General features: G+C 46.9%; 1 protein-coding gene and 1 long non-coding RNA gene across 3 annotated transcripts in view; one reads left to right on the top strand and one right to left on the bottom strand.

Annotated features, from left to right (window-relative positions):
- The window catches only part of tspan4b (tetraspanin 4b), a 53,591-nt gene that overhangs the window by 7,470 nt on the left and 27,508 nt on the right, over window positions 1-18,613 (top strand). Inside the window, exon 2 of one of the 2 annotated variants that reach the window (XM_069909513.1) lies at window positions 2,831-2,958. The exons of the other annotated variant lie outside the window; for it this stretch is intronic. Within the exon in view, the coding sequence (XP_069765614.1) occupies window positions 2,938-2,958 (21 nt within the window). The 5' untranslated portion in view covers window positions 2,831-2,937. The remainder of the gene's footprint in view (window positions 1-2,830; window positions 2,959-18,613) is intronic. 2 annotated transcript variants of the gene reach the window in all.
- LOC138748787 (uncharacterized) lies at window positions 9,495-11,897 on the bottom strand. The gene is made up of 3 exons (XR_011348248.1): window positions 11,369-11,897; window positions 10,410-10,483; window positions 9,495-9,808 (listed from the first exon to the last, which is right to left on the bottom strand). It is a non-coding gene; the product is annotated as an uncharacterized lncRNA (long non-coding RNA).

Below are 18,613 nucleotides of genomic sequence, written 5' to 3' on the forward strand. Positions count from 1 at the left end.
TCAGGCTGTTTTACACCTCAACAAGTGCCTCCTTGGCCCACAAAGACGCTCCTTGGCCCACAAAGCCTGACTGAAGCTGTAAGAAGTGGAGAAACAAGGAAAGAGAGGGCCACTTGGCCCCTCAAACCTACCCCAGCATTCATGGCTGATCTATGCTGGGCTCTTCTGTGCCTGTTCCCCGTAACTCTCAATTTTTCAAATATAGTAAAACCCATGGTATCCAGTACCTATGAGGATTGGTAGACGCCAGAAATTTCCGGTTGCTTGAGACTTGCTCTTAAAATGCCTAACTATTATACTTGCATTAAGAATAAACAGTTTCAAAGACAAAAGACAATAATACTCCACTGTTCTTACATTGAATAAACTTCACCTGTGTGAATATATAAACCTTAAAGCATTTTACTTCATTTTCAGTCACAGTCTTTGAAATTTAACCGTCGCTCCATCTGCATCCCCTCCACGGAGCCTCCCGAAAGACGAACAATAACATCGCAGATAATTAACTTCCCCCTCCCTCCCCCAAGTTGACAGATAAAGCCTCCGTTTGGGGGCGACTCTTATTAGGCAGGGATAAGGAGACATCCCAACAACGAGCGGCAACAACCAGCTCTTCATCTTGGGCGACGCTGTTTCACACAACTTTATTCAAACAGCTGCTACAACTAAGGCACTCTGCTGACTGAATATTGCCTCCCATCTTCACCAAATTTTACTTCAAAGAACATTTACAATTTTAAACGTGTATTTTTGCCTATTATATTATTCATTTTTAATTTATTTTCCTCAACTTTTTTGCTGGTTGCTTGAATTCTGGATACCAGGGGTCTTGCTATATTCCTCTATCTCCATATTAAATATATCAAATGATGTGGCCTCTGGGTCAGAGAGTTGCAGTGATTCACCACACTATGTCAAGGAAGGATTTGGAAGGATCTGGACCCGTTGGGCCAGTTCCTGGTTGTATGTCTCTCCAGAACAACACTGACATCATGTGTGAACCTGGCAGGCTGCTGTCAGAGAGCAGCAGTGATCCACACCACCCAGCACACGCTCTGTTCTCACCACTGCCATCAGGAAAGAGGTATCGGTGCCACAAGACTCATACCACCAGGTTCAGGAACAGCTGCTCCCCCTCCACCATCAGACTCCTCAACGACAAACTCAATCAGGGACTCATCCAAGGACTCCTACCTTGCACATTATTTATCACTGAATAGTTGTTGCACGGTCAGTTTGTTTGTTCTTCTTTCTTTATCTTTCTCTCTTTTATATAACGTATATTTTCTTGAGTGCAGCTTTTTTTGGTACTGCCAATAAGTAGAATTTCTGCCTGCCCCACAGGAAAAAGAATCTCAAGGTTGTATGTGACGTCGTGTATGTACTCTGACAATCAATCTGAGCTTTGAACTATTGAACTTCTAACCATGGGCACATCACGATGAATGGATCCTGCTTCACTGTATTTAAGGCAGAGATTGACAGGAATTTGATTAGTCAGGGCATCGAGAGTTACGTGGAATGGGGCTGAGTGGGAGGATGGATCAGCTCAAAATGGCGGAGCAGGCTCGATTGGCCGACTTCTGCTCCTATATCTTGTGACCTGGAATCCACAGAGTTTCCAGAAGTGGGGAGGAAGGTCTGTAGAATGCTTGAGAGAGACTTGCGGTCATGACAGAATTCCTTACTTCCAAAGAACTATTTGTGAAGTGCATTCTTTGCTGCATTGGCTCAAGTCAAGCTGCACTAAAGGCATCTTGATTGTCTGAGATTGATTTTGGAACAAAGAATGATCCAAGACACCAGGGAGATAGAATGTACACACAAGTAAACAGGGAACGAGGGAAGCTGCAGGCTGTAGGTGAACCAACAGTCAGGAAAACATTTTCTCATTCAGAGCTTAATTAAAAACAGCTGAAGCTTTATGCTAAGCCCTCATCGCTGGAGGCTACAGGCTCCCAGTTTTCCAAGTCCTGATCACATCCCCAACCTAAGTTTCTCCCACCCCACCCCCTCCCCAACTCTTCTGGGCAGCTTAAGAATCTTGCCTCTCGCTTTCTCTCTACATACTTCTCTCTTTTTCTCTCTCCACCCCTCTCTCTCTCTTCCCTAACTCTCTCTCGTACCCTCTCTCCCTCACCCCTAACTTTCTCCACCTCCCCCCCACTCTCCTCCCCCACTCTCCCCTTCCCCTTCTCTCTCTCTCTCTCACACACACACACTCCACCCACTCATGTCTCCTGTCCCTTTCTCAAGCCCCTCCACCTCTCCCAATTGCCCATCTCCGTGAGTCATTGCCCCTCTCCCAGCATACCTTTAAACTGCCCCTCTAGTTCGACCCCTCCTCCCCAAAGTTCTTTGGTTTGTTTCCCAGATTTCCAGTGTCTCAGATTCTCTCTCCCATCTCTGGCCTCTTGCCTTCACCGCCTGGTGTTTCCTTCCTCTCTTTACCTCCACCTTCCTGTTCTGAAGTGGCCTCCTGCTTCTGAGCTCATTATTTTGTTGTGACCCACACATTTAACATTGGGAGTAAATTGTTGCAATCTGTGCCTGTGGTTGAAAGAGTAGTTATATTGGTTAGCAAGGCTTCTGTTGATCAATCCCAGCATTTTGCTGTCTATTTATAAATACTTAACTCCTTCCACCCCCTCTATGTTTTGTAAGAAGTTAGCATCTCTCCATCCACAACTAAGCCGCAGTTTCAAGGTTGATTCAAAGGTTCAAAAGGTCTTAAAAACCCCACTGAGATGTAGCAAGTAGAGTTTTATTTATAAGACAACACATTAACTCCTTGCTCTTTGAAGTCCTTGGCTTTAATTGAATGTTGCAGACTCTTCTGTGAAAGTAGAGGCAAGCAGACTACATGACTCTGGTGCATCACGGTCTGGTCTGGGGACACCAGTACCCCTGAGTGTAAAGCCCTGCAAAAGATAGTGGATGCAGCCCAGGACGTCACAGGTAAAAACCCACCCCTCCAACCAGAACATCGATGGGGAACGCTGCCATCGATCATCAGGGATCCACGGCACCCGGTTCACACTCTGTTCTCGTTGCTGCCATCAGGAAAGAGGTATTGGTGCCACAAGACTCGCACCACCGGGTTCAGGAACAGCGGCTCCCCCTCCACCATCAGATTCCTCAACAACAAACTCAATCAGGGACTCATTTAAGGATTCTTACCTGTGCACTTTATTGATTTTCTTTTTCTCTGTATTGCACAGTCAGTTTGTTTACATTTCTTTACGTGTACCTTTATATTTTGCACTACCAATAAGTGGTAATTCTGCCTTGCCCTCAGGTAAAGGAGTCTCAGGGTTGTATGTAATTTCATGTATGTCCTCTGACAGACCCACACCTTAGCAGGGGACACAATACACCTTCATATTTTGGGTTCAAGGTTCCTTTTATTGTCATGTAATAATACATTAACAATGTAGCATGCTTCTTGTCATAAGGCAGATAAAGATTTGCCGTAAGTATTACCCCGTACATTACAGGAGAAAGAGAAGCAAACGAGAGTCCCTTCAGTGTCACTGAGTGTCCGTGGATTTGTCTCCAGCGCTCTCGCGGCCTCTGTCGCCGTTACAGACCCCCGTTTGTTTCATTGGCAAACTCGAGACCCAGATCTAAACCTCCGATGCGGTCAGGGAGCTTCCAGCGCTCGATGCCCTTCTTTCCCTCAGCACTGGCTCTGATACCCGATGGTGAATAAGCACATTACGATGATCATTCCAGATGGCCTGCAGCTCCAGGCGAAGCATTCTTGACTGAATATTTAAGATGTGCCTTTGAGGCGCAGTCCTGAGACCAGGCATGATGTCTCCAGAACTGACCTCGCTGCAGACATAACGTTTAATACTGAGGGTCTGACTGCCCCCTTGTGTGGATGTAAAGGATCCCTAGTCAAGGGAATTGTCTCCGGTGCCCCAAGCTGATGATCTGTTAACCAGACAATCTCATCTGATCCAGTATTTCAGAACAGAAGAAATAGCAGCAGGAGTTGGTCAATGTTAATGCCATCTGGCTGGAGAGTGCGGAGAAGGAAAGTTAGGCATTGCTCCACCAATTTCTGGGTTTGACTGAATGTAAGGTATAGGAGCAGGAGACGGCCATCCGGCCTGTCGAGCCTGTTCCACCATTCAATTAGATCACGACCGATCTGAAGATCGGCTCATCTCCACTTCTCTGCCTTTCTCCCATATCCCTTAATTCCCCGACTATATAAAAGTCTATCCACCCTTGTCTTACGTCAGCTCCACTGCTTCAGCGGGCAGGGAATTCCTGAGATTCCCCACCTTCTGAATCTTGAGACCATGTCCCCGAGTTCTGGTCTTCCCCCATCAATGGGGAAAAACTTACCTACCTCTATCTAGCTTTCCCTAATTTTATACGCAAAATTTCGTGACCTCTGTTTTGCGGCGGTCAGCGGGTCTGTTGTTGGCGGACTTCAGCAATGCGGCAAAGAAAAATGCCACCGATAAGAAATAACAAAGCAAGTCGTATGTAAAAGGATGACAATAACCAAATAAAGGTTCTTCATCCAAAGCAGAACAAAAGTCTCATTGGTTGTCTGGGAAGGGACTTGCTCTCACCAGAGCCCACCCCCTCTACAGGTGGTCCATAGGTTGGTTAGAGGTGGCCCTGTGGAGTGAATAAATATTTAAGTGGTCTGCAGATGAACAGAGAACAAGTACAATCCTCAAGGGTCCACACCACCCAGCACACGCTGCTGCCATCAGGAATGGTATCGGTGCCACAAGACTCGCACCACCAGGTTCAGGAACAGCTGCTACCCCTCCACCACCAGACTCCTCAACCACAAACTCAATCAGGGGACTCATTTAAAGACACTTACTTCTGCACTTTATTGATTTTCTTCTTCTCTATATTGCACAGTCAGTTTGTTTACATTCGTTATCTGATTGCAGTTCAGGGTTGATGCTAGAACGAATGTTAGAGGGATGCATTAGCTTGTTTGGGAGGTGCAAGCCAGGACATACCTGTTGATGGGGGTGATGGGGGGTGGTAGTAGCCAGGACGTACCTGTCAATGGAGGGAGGTGGGGAGGGTGCTACTGGATGTCGTGACCTACCTGCCGTAAACACCATCCGCCCCTTCCAACATAGGCTCCTTTTATTGCATCAAGCATCACTAGATGCTACTGGCGCTTGACACACGCTCATGATACGGCTGGGGGGCGGGTGGAGAGTCACTAGTGTGCTTCAACCGAGACACTAGTGATGCAGGAGGGGGCGGGTCTGACAGCCAGCGATGGGCGTGACTGTATGGCTGGCAAGGTACCTTGTCGGGGGGCGGGGGCAATGTCCGCGGATGCCCACCCTTGGCACCGACACTATTTACAGTTCTCTGTTTACATGTTTACGCTATGTACAGTTTATTTTTTGCACTGCCAATTAGTAATAATTCTGTCACACCCACAGGAGAAAAGGAATCTCAGGGTTGTCTGTGATATCTGACAATAAATCTGAAATAAACCATCTGATGACACTGTTGGAGCTGGATCTGACAATGCAGTCGTGGGTCAACTGTGTGAACCTGAGCAGGCAAGCACACAGCCTTGACGTGCGCCAGTCCTCAGCGGGACGGTGCTCGACGTTTTGCTACCGACCCAGACAGATTGTGGTCTTTTCCGTTAGGAGGCCAAGAATCCAGTTACAAGGATGGTTGAAGAGAGATAGTACATTGAATGAATAGGATGAAAAATTAGAGATGTTCATCTCTAAGAGAGAGAAGGTCATTAAGGGGATCAAGGGGTATGGAGAGAAGGCAGAAACCGGGTACTGATCAGCCATGATAATATTGAATGGTGGTGTAGGGTTGAAGGGCAAATGGCCTATTCCTGCACCCATTTTCTATGTTTCTATGTCTTAGTATATTCTCATTTACATGGTCCATAGCAAATAAAAAAATACTTTCAGAGGCCTATGTTTTCAGTTGATGTGGTCAATTGGTACTTGTAAGAATTTGCTGTGTGTAGATTGTGGTAAACTGCAGACACTGGGTCTAGGGCAGTTCACAAAAGTGCTGGGGAAACTCAGCAGGTCATGTAAAAGGCAGTCACGGGCCCGAATGAAGCACAAAAGTCTGCAGATGCTGTGATTGTGGTTAAAAACACAAAGAAATGCTGGAGGAATTTGGCTGTTCTCGCAGTGTCCAAGGGGGGTACAAATATATTACTGATGTTTCGGGCCTGGGGGCATCTTCAATGTAAGAGTAAAAAGCAGGCAGCCATCAGAATTATAAGGCTGGGGAGAAGCAAAGAGAGGGTGGGGGAGGAGCACAGACCAACAGGCAGAAGGTGTTAATTGGACCTGGACAGGAGGCCAGGATTTCAGATTTATTGTCAGAGTATATACATGACATGACGGAAAATACCGAGATTCTTTTTCTTGTGGGCGAAGCAGAATTACCACTTACTGGTAGTGGAAAAACACTATTCTCAATGTAGACATGTCAAGAAATTTAAACAAACTGTGTAATACAGAGAGAAAAAAATTAATAAGTTGCAAAATTGAGAGTCTATAATTGAGTCCCTGATTGAGTTTGTTGTTGAGGAGTCTGGGGTTTCCGTTGTAAACAAGAAATTGGAACAATATTACGCGGAATTTGAACATGTGCAAAAGTGAAAAATTTTGGGAGGATTTAAACTTAATATTAAATAGAATTACAAAAAAAAAGATACCAAAAGATCCAGAAATCTTCCTGGTAAACAACATAAAAGACAAAGAATTAGGCCTAAAAATTAGACAGGACTCAAAAAAGGTTTATTATGTTTGCGCTTGTACAAGCAGCAGAAAGAGGTGCATAACGATAACTTGGAAAATGGAGGCAACCTTAAAAATACAACAATGGTACATAGAAATGAACAAGCGGTTTCCATTAGAAAAAATTACCGACAATCTAAAAGACAAATGTGCTTTATTTGAACAAATTTGGAAACCATACATAGAGTATATTAGAAACCGCCGATTTCAGAGCTCCAGCTCTTAAAATGATAAGCTACAAGAACGAAAATACTTAAATATCGAATTTAGGATGACACGATTATTTTTTTCCTCTTTTGTATTCTTTTATTGTTTATTTTATTTCTTTCTTTTACTTTTGCTTTATGTTATAGGGATGGGGGGGGAAAGGGGAAAAAATGTCACTGTGTGAATTTTAATGATGAATGCTTTTATATATTGTTATTGAAGTAGTTCACAGTAAAGTATTATATTAAAAAAAAATCTGATGGTGGAGGGGGAGCAGCTGTTCCTGGACCCAGTAGTGCGTCCTTTTATAAATCTAGATGTGGAGGCCATTTTGGCTCATTAGCCCATGCCTCTCACTTAATGTACAACCCCTGGTACGTTTCAAACAGTGGGAGGAAACTGGAGCCCCTGGAGGAAATCCACACAAACGTGGGAAGAACGTGCAGACAGTGCGGGATTCAAATCCCTGGTCCCAATCGTTGGTGCTGTCACAGCTTAACCATGGCACCTGATGGCAGCGGCGAGAACAGAGCGGGTGGTGGGCGACGATGGGTGCTGCTCTCCGACAGCAGCGTTCCCTGGAGATGTTCTCGATGGTGGGAAGGGTTTTGCCTGTGATGCCCTGGGCTGAGTCCACTACTTTTTGCAGGGCTTTGCATTCAGGGCTTTGCACCACGATGCAGCCGATCAGCGCACTTTCCACCGCACCTCTGCAGAAATCTGCCAGGGTTTATAGTGTCAAGCCGAACCCCCGCCAACTCCTGAGGAAGTAGAGGCGCTGACGTGCTTTCTTCACGATGTCATTTGTGTGTTGTGTCCAGGATAGGTCCCTCCGACTTAGTGCTCACCCTCTCCACCTCTGACCCCCACCTCCCCTCCACGATCTCTGGATCGTACACCTCTGGTTTTCCCCTCTTGAAGTCAACAATCAGCTCCTTGGTTTTGGAGAGCAGAGAGGAAAAGTGAGAATTAATGGGGGAGGCGGTTGGATCTGTGCAAGAGACCTGGAGCAAAGGAGAAAGAGGGAAAAGGGAAGAAGAGAGAGAGGGAGCTAAAGGAAAGTAGACATAGGGCTTCTTCAGGTGCCTTCGCCAAGAAGCGAATTCAGACCTGTGGAATGGTCATTCAGGTGGCAGCACTGAAAGCGCAGCCCTGGCCATCTAGATGGGGCAGCTTCACGGGAGGTGCCTTGGAGCGCACTCCGGCTCCTGTCCCTTCGGGCTGTCAGGGTTGGGATGGTGGGCCGTCAGAGCTGGAGGCCTGTGCGGGACGTCCCCACACTGATCCCACTGCCCAGATCTCTCCCCACAGTCCTGTATCAGTCCCCACACTGTGGGGCAGCTGGAGCGGGCTGTCAGAGATGGGGGGGGGGGGGTGGTGGTAATGGAAACCGGAGAAGTCTATGTTAATGCCATCTGCTTGGTGGGTGCCAAGTTGGAAGATGAGGTGTGATTCCTTCAATATGTGGTTGGTTTCAGTCTGGCAGTGCACGAGACCATGGACAGACAAGTCAGCAAGGGAATGGGGCGGGAAATTGAAATGGGTTGCTACTGGGAGATCCACGCTATTGCGATGAACAGGGCTGAGGCACTCCACAAAGCGATCTCCCAGTCCACGTCCAGTCTCTCCGATGTAGAGGAAACTACATCTGGAGCACCGGATGCAGTAGACAACCCCCGCAGACTCACACATGAAATGTTGCTTCACCTGGAAGGACTCCGGCCTGAGCCCTTCCTCAGGAGCAGAAATTTGGAAGCAAGGCTCAAAGTACCTTTGGGAAGATCTGGCAGCAAACACGTTCATCAGAAAGAGGGCTCTGATTGTAGTCATTGCCTTGAATCAAACTGAGCCAAGGGAATGAATTCCAGTTGCCGTGTCAAACTTTCCACTCTCAGTTCCACGGTTTCTGATCCGTGCCTGCAGCAGGGCCTACAAAGCTCGGCATGGCCTGCCTGTCACAGTTGCCAGTTTCCTCAAGCACTCCGTGCCAAATGGTTCTGCAGATTTTGGCTATTGAGGCTTGGCTGACAAGCATTTGCTGATTTCTGCTCAGCAAGCATTCGTCTGTTTATACAAGCATCATGTAAATCCCATTCACTTATTTTACCCCTTGAATTCTCTTCCCTCTCATCCTCCCTCCCTCTCATCCTCCCTCCATCTCCTCCCCCGCCGGCCTTTCTTTTCCCCCCCCCCCCCACCCACCTCCCTGGCCTTTCTTTCCTCCACCCCCATCCCCGGCCTCTCTTTCCTCCCCCCCCCAACCCCCATCCCTGGCCTCTCTCCCCACCCCGCATCTCTGGCCTCTCTCCTCACTCCCATCCCCGGCCTCTCTTTCCTCCACCCCCATTCCCAACCTCTCTCTCCCCCCCTCCCATCCCCAACCTCTCTCCCCCTACCTCCCATCCCCAGCCTCTCTCCCCACCCACCCCATCCCCGGCCTCTTCCTCCCTCCCAATCCCCGACCTCTCTCTTTCCCCCCCCTCCTTGGTTCTTGACTGCTCATTATACCGTCTCAGCCACTTATAAATTATTAAATCCGTCTCTTTTGAAGATCTTTGGGGGCAAAAGTCTCAGTCAGGCCCTGGGCCATTTGGGGGTTAAATGCAGAGGTGGGCACTTAATTCCTCCTCTCTCTGAGAGATTGTATTATTTCAAAGACAGATGCATAACAGTCAATAACTGGAATTGGTCCCAGTCCTGCATTCCTCACCGATGTGATTTGTAGTCATTGGACAGATGTGCACAAGGCCGGATGTTTCTCCCATCAGAACCATTGAAATGCACAGCACAGAGGCACTCAGTCATCCATGTTCACGCTGTTCAAAAAAGAACCATTTAGATTTTTAACTCCCCTCCCCAGAGATTAGATTTGCAGGTTATCACATCAGACAATCAAACAAGTTCGAAGCATTCCAGTTGAAAGTAACTAACTATATCTGACTCAAGAATTGGAACACAAAAGTCTGCAGGCGCCGTGATTGAAGTAAAGACACAATGCTGGAGAAACTCAGCCGGTCAAATAGTTTTAGCAAAGATAAAGATGCATTTTGCTCCCCCTTCATCAAGAAGTGAGCAAAATGTTGGCAGGCGCCCAAACGAAATGGTGGGAGGGGAGGGGAAAGGCGGTTTCTGGACAAGTAGTTATCAATCTTTTTTTTCTCCCCCACCCGTAAACCTGGTGATGCCCCTTCTGCATGGAGGTGACCAACCACAAATTGGGTGACCACTTCACCGAGCATCTGCACTCAGTGGCTCTGAGCTGGAACTCTCGGTTGCCAACCCCTGTTATCCGGAATTCAAGCCACCATCAGCCTCAAGTAACCGGTAAAAAATAGGGAAGTTTAAGATTGGCTCAAAGTGCCGGTAGTTCACCAATCTTGCCACACGCAATCTCAAGCAACCGGAAAATTCACTTACCAATCTCCACCGTCATCGAAGGACAGGGATTTTACTGTCAGTCAATTCCCCTCAGCATTCCCACACAGACTTGTCTATCCACGGTTTCATCCATTGCCAAAGCAAGGCCAAGAGCAAGCATGTTTCAAAGATGTACAAAATTAGAAGGCTAATTGGTCACAAGCATGTATTTAGGCTAGAAGGGCCTCTAAATAGAAATAAATTTAAAAATGAGGAACAGCATACAATCATGGACATCCTTAATATGAAAGGCATGAGCATTGACTTTTTTATTCCAACTCAAGGTAACCCCTTGCCTACAGTATCTTGTTTCACGGTTGTCCTCCCCACCACCATTCGGGGCTCCAAACAGTCCTTCCAAGTGAAGAAACACTTCACTTGGACTTCTGCAGGGGTCATCTACTGCGTCCTGTTGTGGTCTCCTCTACACCGGAGAGACTGGGAGATCACTTTGTTGAGCACCTCGGCTCTGTCCGCCGCAATAGCATGGATCACCCAGTGACCGCCCCCCTCCCCATTTCAATTCTCCCCCCCATTCCCTTTGCAAACCTGACTATGGTCTCGTCCACTGCCAGACTAAGACCACCCATATATTGGAGGGACGTCACTGTCTGTGCTCCCTGCAGCCGGATGGCATTAACACGACTTCTCCGGTCTCAGTTAAACTCACCCCCCCCCCCCCACTTCTTCTTCCCCTATCTCCCAGCTCTCTCTCTCTCTCTCTCTCTCTCTCTCTCTCTCTTTTCCCTTTCACAATTCCCTCTCCTCCCCTGCCGGCCTTTCTTCCCCCCCCACCCCCCCACCTCCCTGGCCTCTCTTTCCTCCACCTCCATTCCTGGCCTCTCTTCACCCCCCCCCCACCCCCATCCCTGGCCTCTTCCCCACCCTGCATCCCTGGCCTCTCTCCTCACTCCCCATCCCCAGCCTTTCTCTCCCCCCCACCTCCCCTCAATTCTCACCTCTTATCACTATCCCATTAAAACCTTTTGTGGGTCTGGACTCCTACCCGGCCGATCTTCAGTCTTTAATCTGATGCCTTCCTGTTCTTTGCTTATCCCTTGAAGAAGGGCTCAGGCCCAAAACGTCGGTGATATACCTCCTGTGGATGCTGTGAGACTGGCTGAGTTCCTCCGGTGTTTTTTTCCCCCCACAGTCACAGCGTCTGCAGATTTTAGTGTTTCTACTTTATCTCCTCCTGTTCTTTTTCTTCTCGTCCCACACTCCAGTGGTCTCTCCACCTCACCCACCTTCCGCCCAATTGTGGCATTGCAGCAGTCCCTGCCTGGGGTAAACAAGGGGATGTTCAAGAGTCTTGTTGTTGGAAAGAAACTGTTCTTGAACCTCACGGTGATGGCCTACTGGTTTAATATTGCTGAGATAATGGCCAGCGTAGCGGTTAGCATTACGCTGTTACAGCGAATCTGCTGCTGGAGGTAAGGAGTTTACACATTCTCCCTGTGACTGCATGGGTTTTTTCCGAGTGTTCAGGTTTCCTCCCGCAGACGGCTTAAATTAATTGGTCACATGGGTGCAACTGAGTGGCAAGGGCTGTATCTCGAGGGCGGCACAGTGCAGTGGGCAGCGCTACACTGTTACAGCGCTGGTGACGCAGCTTCAAATCCGCACTGCCTGTAAGGAGACTATACGTTCTCTCTGTGTCTGCGTGGATTTCCTCCGGGGGCTCCAGTTTCCTCCCACCCTTCAAGATGTACCGAGGGCTGTGGGTCAATTGGATGGCATGGGCTGGAAGGGCCTGTGTGTCGAAATTTACATTCAGAATAATAAGCACGGCAACTTCGACTGCTCCGGCTTCTGTTAAACTGCGGCACCTGCTGAGTTTGTTCAGCACATTTGTGCATTGCACTGCAGTCTCAGACTTTCCTGTTTCAGTTTCACGCCCCAACGATCATCACCATGTCTCCTCTAGCTCTGCCTCTCTCTCTCTTTCCCTCTCCCTGCCCTCCAGCTCTGTATTCATGCTGCCACCCTCCCCACCCAATCAGCTTTTCTCTCCTGGCCTCCCAACCGCGACCACCTGTGACATCTTGGCCGTCGGCCTGTGCCCCTCCCCCCCCCCCGCCCCTTCTTCCTTCCAACCCTCCCCCCCACCTTTTTGTTAATACTTCGATAAAGGGCTCAGGTGTATGTCGATCCCTTGAAACCCTCAAAAAGCAGTAAAAAAAAAATCAGGGGTCGACTTATTCGCCTGATTTATAATAAACCCATGAAAATGAGGCTGAAAATGGGGTCTCGACTTATTTGAAGGTCGACTTGTACGCTGAAATATACTGACTGAGCCCCTCCCAGCAGCCACCGGGCTCCTGACTGAGCCCCCCTCACTCCCAGCAGCCACCGGGCTCCTGACTGAGCCCACCCCCCACCCCCAGCAGCCACCGAGCTCCTGACTGAGCCCCCCCCACCCCCAGCAGCCACCGGGCTCCTGACTGAGCCCCCCCTTCCCCCTGGCAGCCACTGGGCTCCTGACTGAGCCTCCTATGGACACTGCGGGACCTGCTGAATTTCTCTAGCACTTTTGTGCATTAACTACAATCAAAGCCTCAGAAGACTTTCTTGTTTCACTGGAATTTGCACAACACTTCATGACCCCAGGATGTCCCAAAGCATTTTATAATAAATAAAGTCCTTTTGAAATGGAGCCATTATCGAGATGTGAAAAACTTGGCAGTTAATTAGCATCAGGAAGCTTCGACAAGCCACTGTTTATTAGCTTTTGTTCTGCAGAATGACTGGTGAAGGTTGGCGAGAACAAGAGGCATCAGTGCTTACTCCTACTGAATCGGTGCCCTGGCAACTATTATGTGTGCCCTGGGGAGCAGACAGGACCTCATCAGGGGCTTAGCCAGGTTCTAAAGTTGGGGGAGCGAGCGCATTTTTAAAAAAGGCACCACGACACCTATCAGATGGTGAATCAGTGGGTGAATGGTGGGCCACACTGATTTTTCAGCATCAGGGGTGGTGGGGGGGGGGGGGGGGCGGTGGAGTCAGACTGGAATTGCAGAGGGGTGGGAACAGAGTCGTAGTGGAGCATGGGGTTCGGTGACTGGGGGGGGGGGGAAGGTGTTTGGGAACCCTGCACCTCTCTTTCTCCCCCCCCCCAACCCTCACAGCTATGCCCCTGGGCCTCCGTTGTGGCACTGGGGGGTCAGCCTGGTTTATATGGTTCTGTGGGTGAAGATGGATTCACACTGAACAGCAACCACCCCACTGAAGGACCCACCACACCCTGAAGATGTTCCCCTCTTCCTCCTCCCATTCGGGCGGTGGGGGGAGTCCCCCCCCAGCAGCCACTGGGCTCCTTACTGAGATCCCCTGGCAGCCACTGGGCTCCTGACCGAGCCCCCCCCCCCCACAGCAGCCACCGGGCTCCTAACTGAGCTGCCTCCCTCCCCACTCCCAGTGCACCCCCCAGGTTTCTTTTCCTCTTCAAAATATTTTTATTGATGTTTTATAATTTTTTTTAAAATTGAACAATTATGAACTGCAAGATCAGAAAAAAACAAAGTTACAATAAAGGTCCAAAGTACAAGTTCCAAAGCATACTCAAGGCACTAAAATATAACAAAAAAGATAGAAAAATGTCAAGATCCCTTCCCCTCAGCAAGGTTGAAGATTAACATTAATAAATCCAGGTGGCCCTGTCTTAGGGAAAACAATGACGCCAAGATTCCAGTTTAACTCTAAATCTTAAGATTAAGGAAAGAGCCCCATACCACTTGAAATGTAATATTTGAGTTATTAACTGCATTTCTAATTTTTTCCAAGTTTAAACAAGACATAATATCCCTTAGCCATTGTGTATGAGTGGGTGGGGGAATTATCTTTCCATTTAATCAAAGTGGACGTCCGGCCATCAGTGAAATAAAAGATAAAATGCAGCATTTGAATTGAGGTTTGTAACACATCATCTTCTCGGAATGTTCCAAAAAGAGCAATTAAAAGGCTAGGTTCCAATTTAAAATTTAAAATTGCAGATTATGTTTTTTTTAAAAAAAAAACACCCTTCCAAAATGTTTCTAAACTAAGGAAGCATCACCTGTTTTACATTAATCATGTCAGGGATTTGTGTCCAAACAAAAAAAAAAGAGGCCATTTTAGTGAACCGCTTTAAATCACAGCAGTGAATCAGTGCAGGGGAGGAGAATTGATGGGATGGCTCTGAGCAGACATGGACGTGATGGGCTGAAGGGCCCCCTTTTTTATGATGAGAACCTTGTTTCTGGAGAACGCAGCTGTAAGTGTCGTCTTTTGGCCGGCACATTAAACCACATGCTGTCTGGTCTGTGCGAGATTCAATGATGCTGGTGGAGTTTGTGAAGAGAAAAGATGGAAGTTATATTTATCTTTCACAACCTTGGAACATCTTAAAACCTTTTATAGACTCATCCTGTCCCTGTTGGTATGATATGAAATGTGACAGCCGCTTTACACACGGCAAACTCCCAGTTACGTTTAATTAACATTGGTGAGATTTCCCTTGCACCTCCAAAATAAGGTCATCAATTGTAGCCAGTGTTAGCTAAATTAACCCATCCCCGTCCTTTTCCAAAATGGTATGCTGGGATCTTTTACCTCATTGTTGAAGAAAGCACACCAATAACTAATGACCACCCTCCACAATAACTCTGTCATGGAGAGAGCGGAGAGCACCAAGTTCCTTGGAGTTCACTTAACTACTGACCAATTGTGGACACACAGCATCATGTCATTTGTCAGGAAGGTGCAACAGTGACTGCACTTCCTGAGAAGACTGAAATGGGCAAGGCCACCTGCCACCATCACATCAACCTTCTACAGGAGGCCTATCGAGAATGTCCATGCCAGTTGCATCACCGCGTAGTACAGTTGCTGCAGATAAATGGATTGGAGCTCCATAAGAGCAGCAGAAGCTCCAGTCTCCCTCCCCCTCCCACATCGACATGACCAACCAAAATCTTTGTCTGAAGAGGGCACGCAAAATCATCGAGGACCCCTTCCACGTCATGCACAGCATCTTTCAGTTGCTCCCGTCGGGGAAGAGATACAGGAATATCAGAGCCAGCCCCAACGGGCTGAGGAACAGCTTGTTCCCACAGGCAATGAGAATGCCGAACGACCAAAGGAATGCTCACAATCACTGTCTGAGACTGGTATTCATAAAAAAAATTATTTATTTGTGCATTTATGGCATCGTTATGGGTGGGGGGAGGGGTGCGGACCGCACTGGGTGATACCATCAGAGGGGGTGACACCATCAGAGGGGGTGACACCATCAGAGGGGGTGACACCAAAATGACTGCCTATAAAAAAAACTTTTGTACAGTATTTCAGCAGAAATGTTTTTTTTTTAAATAATCCCTGTAGTTAGTTACAACAAAAACATTTTTCGACAGCCTAGCGACATGATACAAACAAGGCTAAAACTCGAGACTCATTTACTTTTTGAACCTTCTAACGCGCTCTGGTCAGAGCTGTCATTATTTCCCAATTACAGAACAATGACGCTTCGAATCATGTGGCTTCGTCTGTGCGCGCCATCAGCAAGCGCTGTTGTTTTTATAGTCGCTGCTTTTGTCAAATGTTCTGGTGTTTATTGTGGAAAGTAGTATTTGTAAATACAGGCTGTACAAATGACTTTGTAATTTATAAGTTTACTTTTAATTTTGCTAGTTGTTTATCTCACTACTATTGCCATTACATTCAGTGATCTACAAGAATTACACTTTATGAGTGACATTAATACTGTGACGTTCTACCATTTTTCAGTTAATTTCATTTGTGTGGGACTGCCACTTTAAGAGAATAGATTTAACAAAAGCTTGCAGGTTTTGGAAAGTGACTGTGAACTAGCAGCAAGCTTCAAAGATGCATGTTCCAAAAGTTGATACATTTGCCAAGTGAAGGGAAGGAACTCGGGAGAAGCCAGGGGCAGAGACCATGTGACCAGCTTCTTGAAAAGACAGTACACTGTTTGCTCAGGAGGCCATTTTAAGAAGGCAGCACAAGAGTAAAGAGCTCTTTGACCTTCTTTGTGGGAATGAGAACCCACGGCCTCATTAATGTACAAACTGTCAGATTTTCTCTTGTGAGTTACTGAGGAATGTGAAGACCAATTTGTGACCAAAAGAGTGAAGGTTACTTTTGTTCGACTGACCCTCAAAAAGGCTTCTACTTGCAGAAAAAATGCTGCGCTTGGATGGTGACCAGAGTAAGAGTCAAACTTGGGTGACCCACAAAAAGGGTTCTGAAAGCTTCATGAGCATCATTTGTTTCGTGTCTCCCCGCACCAAAGAAGAGGGGAGTTTTGGTTGGCCTCTTTTAAAAAGAGCACTTCGTGAAACACCTCAACAAGGGTTAATCATCCTTCCATCAACCCCAGTCTCTTTCACCCACTTCATGAACTGCTAATTTCATCTAAGGTCTGTGTGTCACATCAATTTCAAGCCCTACTGAACTTCTGAACTTTGAACTCGGAACTCCCTTTCAAGAATTGAGCCTTGAACTGTAGTAGCTTGGGGTATTCCACATACACAAGTATATTTGCGCAAAGTTTGGGGTTAAGTTAGATAAATGTAGAATAATTTAGTTAAATTTAGATAAGTGTTGTTTCATTGTTAATTTATAATTAAAAATATGACTTTAAATATAACATCGTCCTGGCTAATTTTTATCACTGCTGTCTGATACATTTCAAATACAAAAGGCATTACTAAGGATTCTATATGATTCTGTATGGCCCATTGTGGGGGGGGGGGGGGGGGGGGTGCGGTGACACCATGAGTTACCGCACTGGGTGATGCCACCCCGAGTGATACCACTGTCCTGCGTGTGCATTGTCTGTCTTTATGTGTGTTACGTCTGGTTGTGTGTCTGCGTGTTTTGCACCGAGGACTGGAGAACGCTGTCCTGGTGCAATCAGATGACATAAACTTGACTTGACAAGCCTATCACTTGGATCTTCTTGGTCTTAAGATCCTGTCCTTAGACTGCCGTATTTTGTTCAGAGTATTAAGCTAATTCTTTGTTTAAAAACACCATGGAAATTGAAGTGGAATGTTATCAGTCCCAAGGGAATTGAATTCTGCAGGACTGAGCCAATCCCACTAGAAAATGGAAGGGAATTAAACAAATCTCTTGTGCAACCTTGCTTTCGTGTTGGTGAATGATGATTCAAGCTCAGATAGATGAAACATTTGCCTGATGTTTCAGCAGGACCTTGGACTGCAATGTGTGTCCCTGTGATTAAAATGTGTGTACTGTTTGTTTAGCTTGTAGTTCTTAATGGAATTCCAGTGCATTCCACAGGAAATGAGTAACAGACCATGTGAATTTTGCTTCATACACAAATATGGTAAAAGGCCCACAGATCGAAGGCCTCGCAAGAGCAAAGAGCAAAGTTTGCTCATTCACTTCTTCACTGACCAAATCAGTCTTTCTCTCCCCATGACTCTTCTCACACTCACCCCATCATTTCCTCAGATTCTATGATCCTGTGCACAATGTCTCCACCATTCTATCAGCTCACCTCCCTCTCCATCTTTCTGCTCTCTCTCTCCATCGCCTTTTGCCTTCTGTCCACTCATTTACCCCACCATCCTCAGTCCTTTGTCTTCAGCTGTTGGACAGTACTTGTGGGAGTACAGAAGGATGAGGGGAGACCTCAAAAGAGACATTTCGAATGCTGAAAGGCCTAGACAGGGTAGATGTGGTAGGGGAGTCTAGCACAAGAGGGCACAACTTCAGGATAAAAGGGGCGTCCATTGAAAACAGAGATGAGGAAAAATTTCTTTTGCCAGAGGATCATGAGCCTTTGGAACTTGTTGCCACGAAGGAATAAGAAGGGATTTGGGGAGTATTGAATGGGACAGGATATTTTCAGGTAAGGATGTAAATGAAAAATGGAGGATATTCAAAAAAGATTTTGAGGGTACAGAGTAGATATGTCCCAGTGAGGATCAAAGGAAAGGCTGGAAGTCAAAGGGAGGCTTGGTTTTCGAGGAATATTGGAAATTTGGTTAGGAGATAAAGGGAGGTGTACAAGAGGTATAAAGAGCAGGGAGCTGAGAGTTTGAAGGAGGACTACAAGGAGTGTAGAAGGAATCTTAAGAAAGAAATTAGAAAGGCCAAAAAAAGGCACGAAGAGGCTTTGGCAGACAGAGTAAAAATAAATCCAAAGGGTTTCTATAGGTACATTAAAAGTAAAAGAT

The sequence above is a fragment of the Narcine bancroftii genome, chromosome 13 (genome assembly GCF_036971445.1).
Source record: "Narcine bancroftii isolate sNarBan1 chromosome 13, sNarBan1.hap1, whole genome shotgun sequence".
NCBI lineage: Eukaryota > Metazoa > Chordata > Chondrichthyes > Torpediniformes > Narcinidae > Narcine > Narcine bancroftii.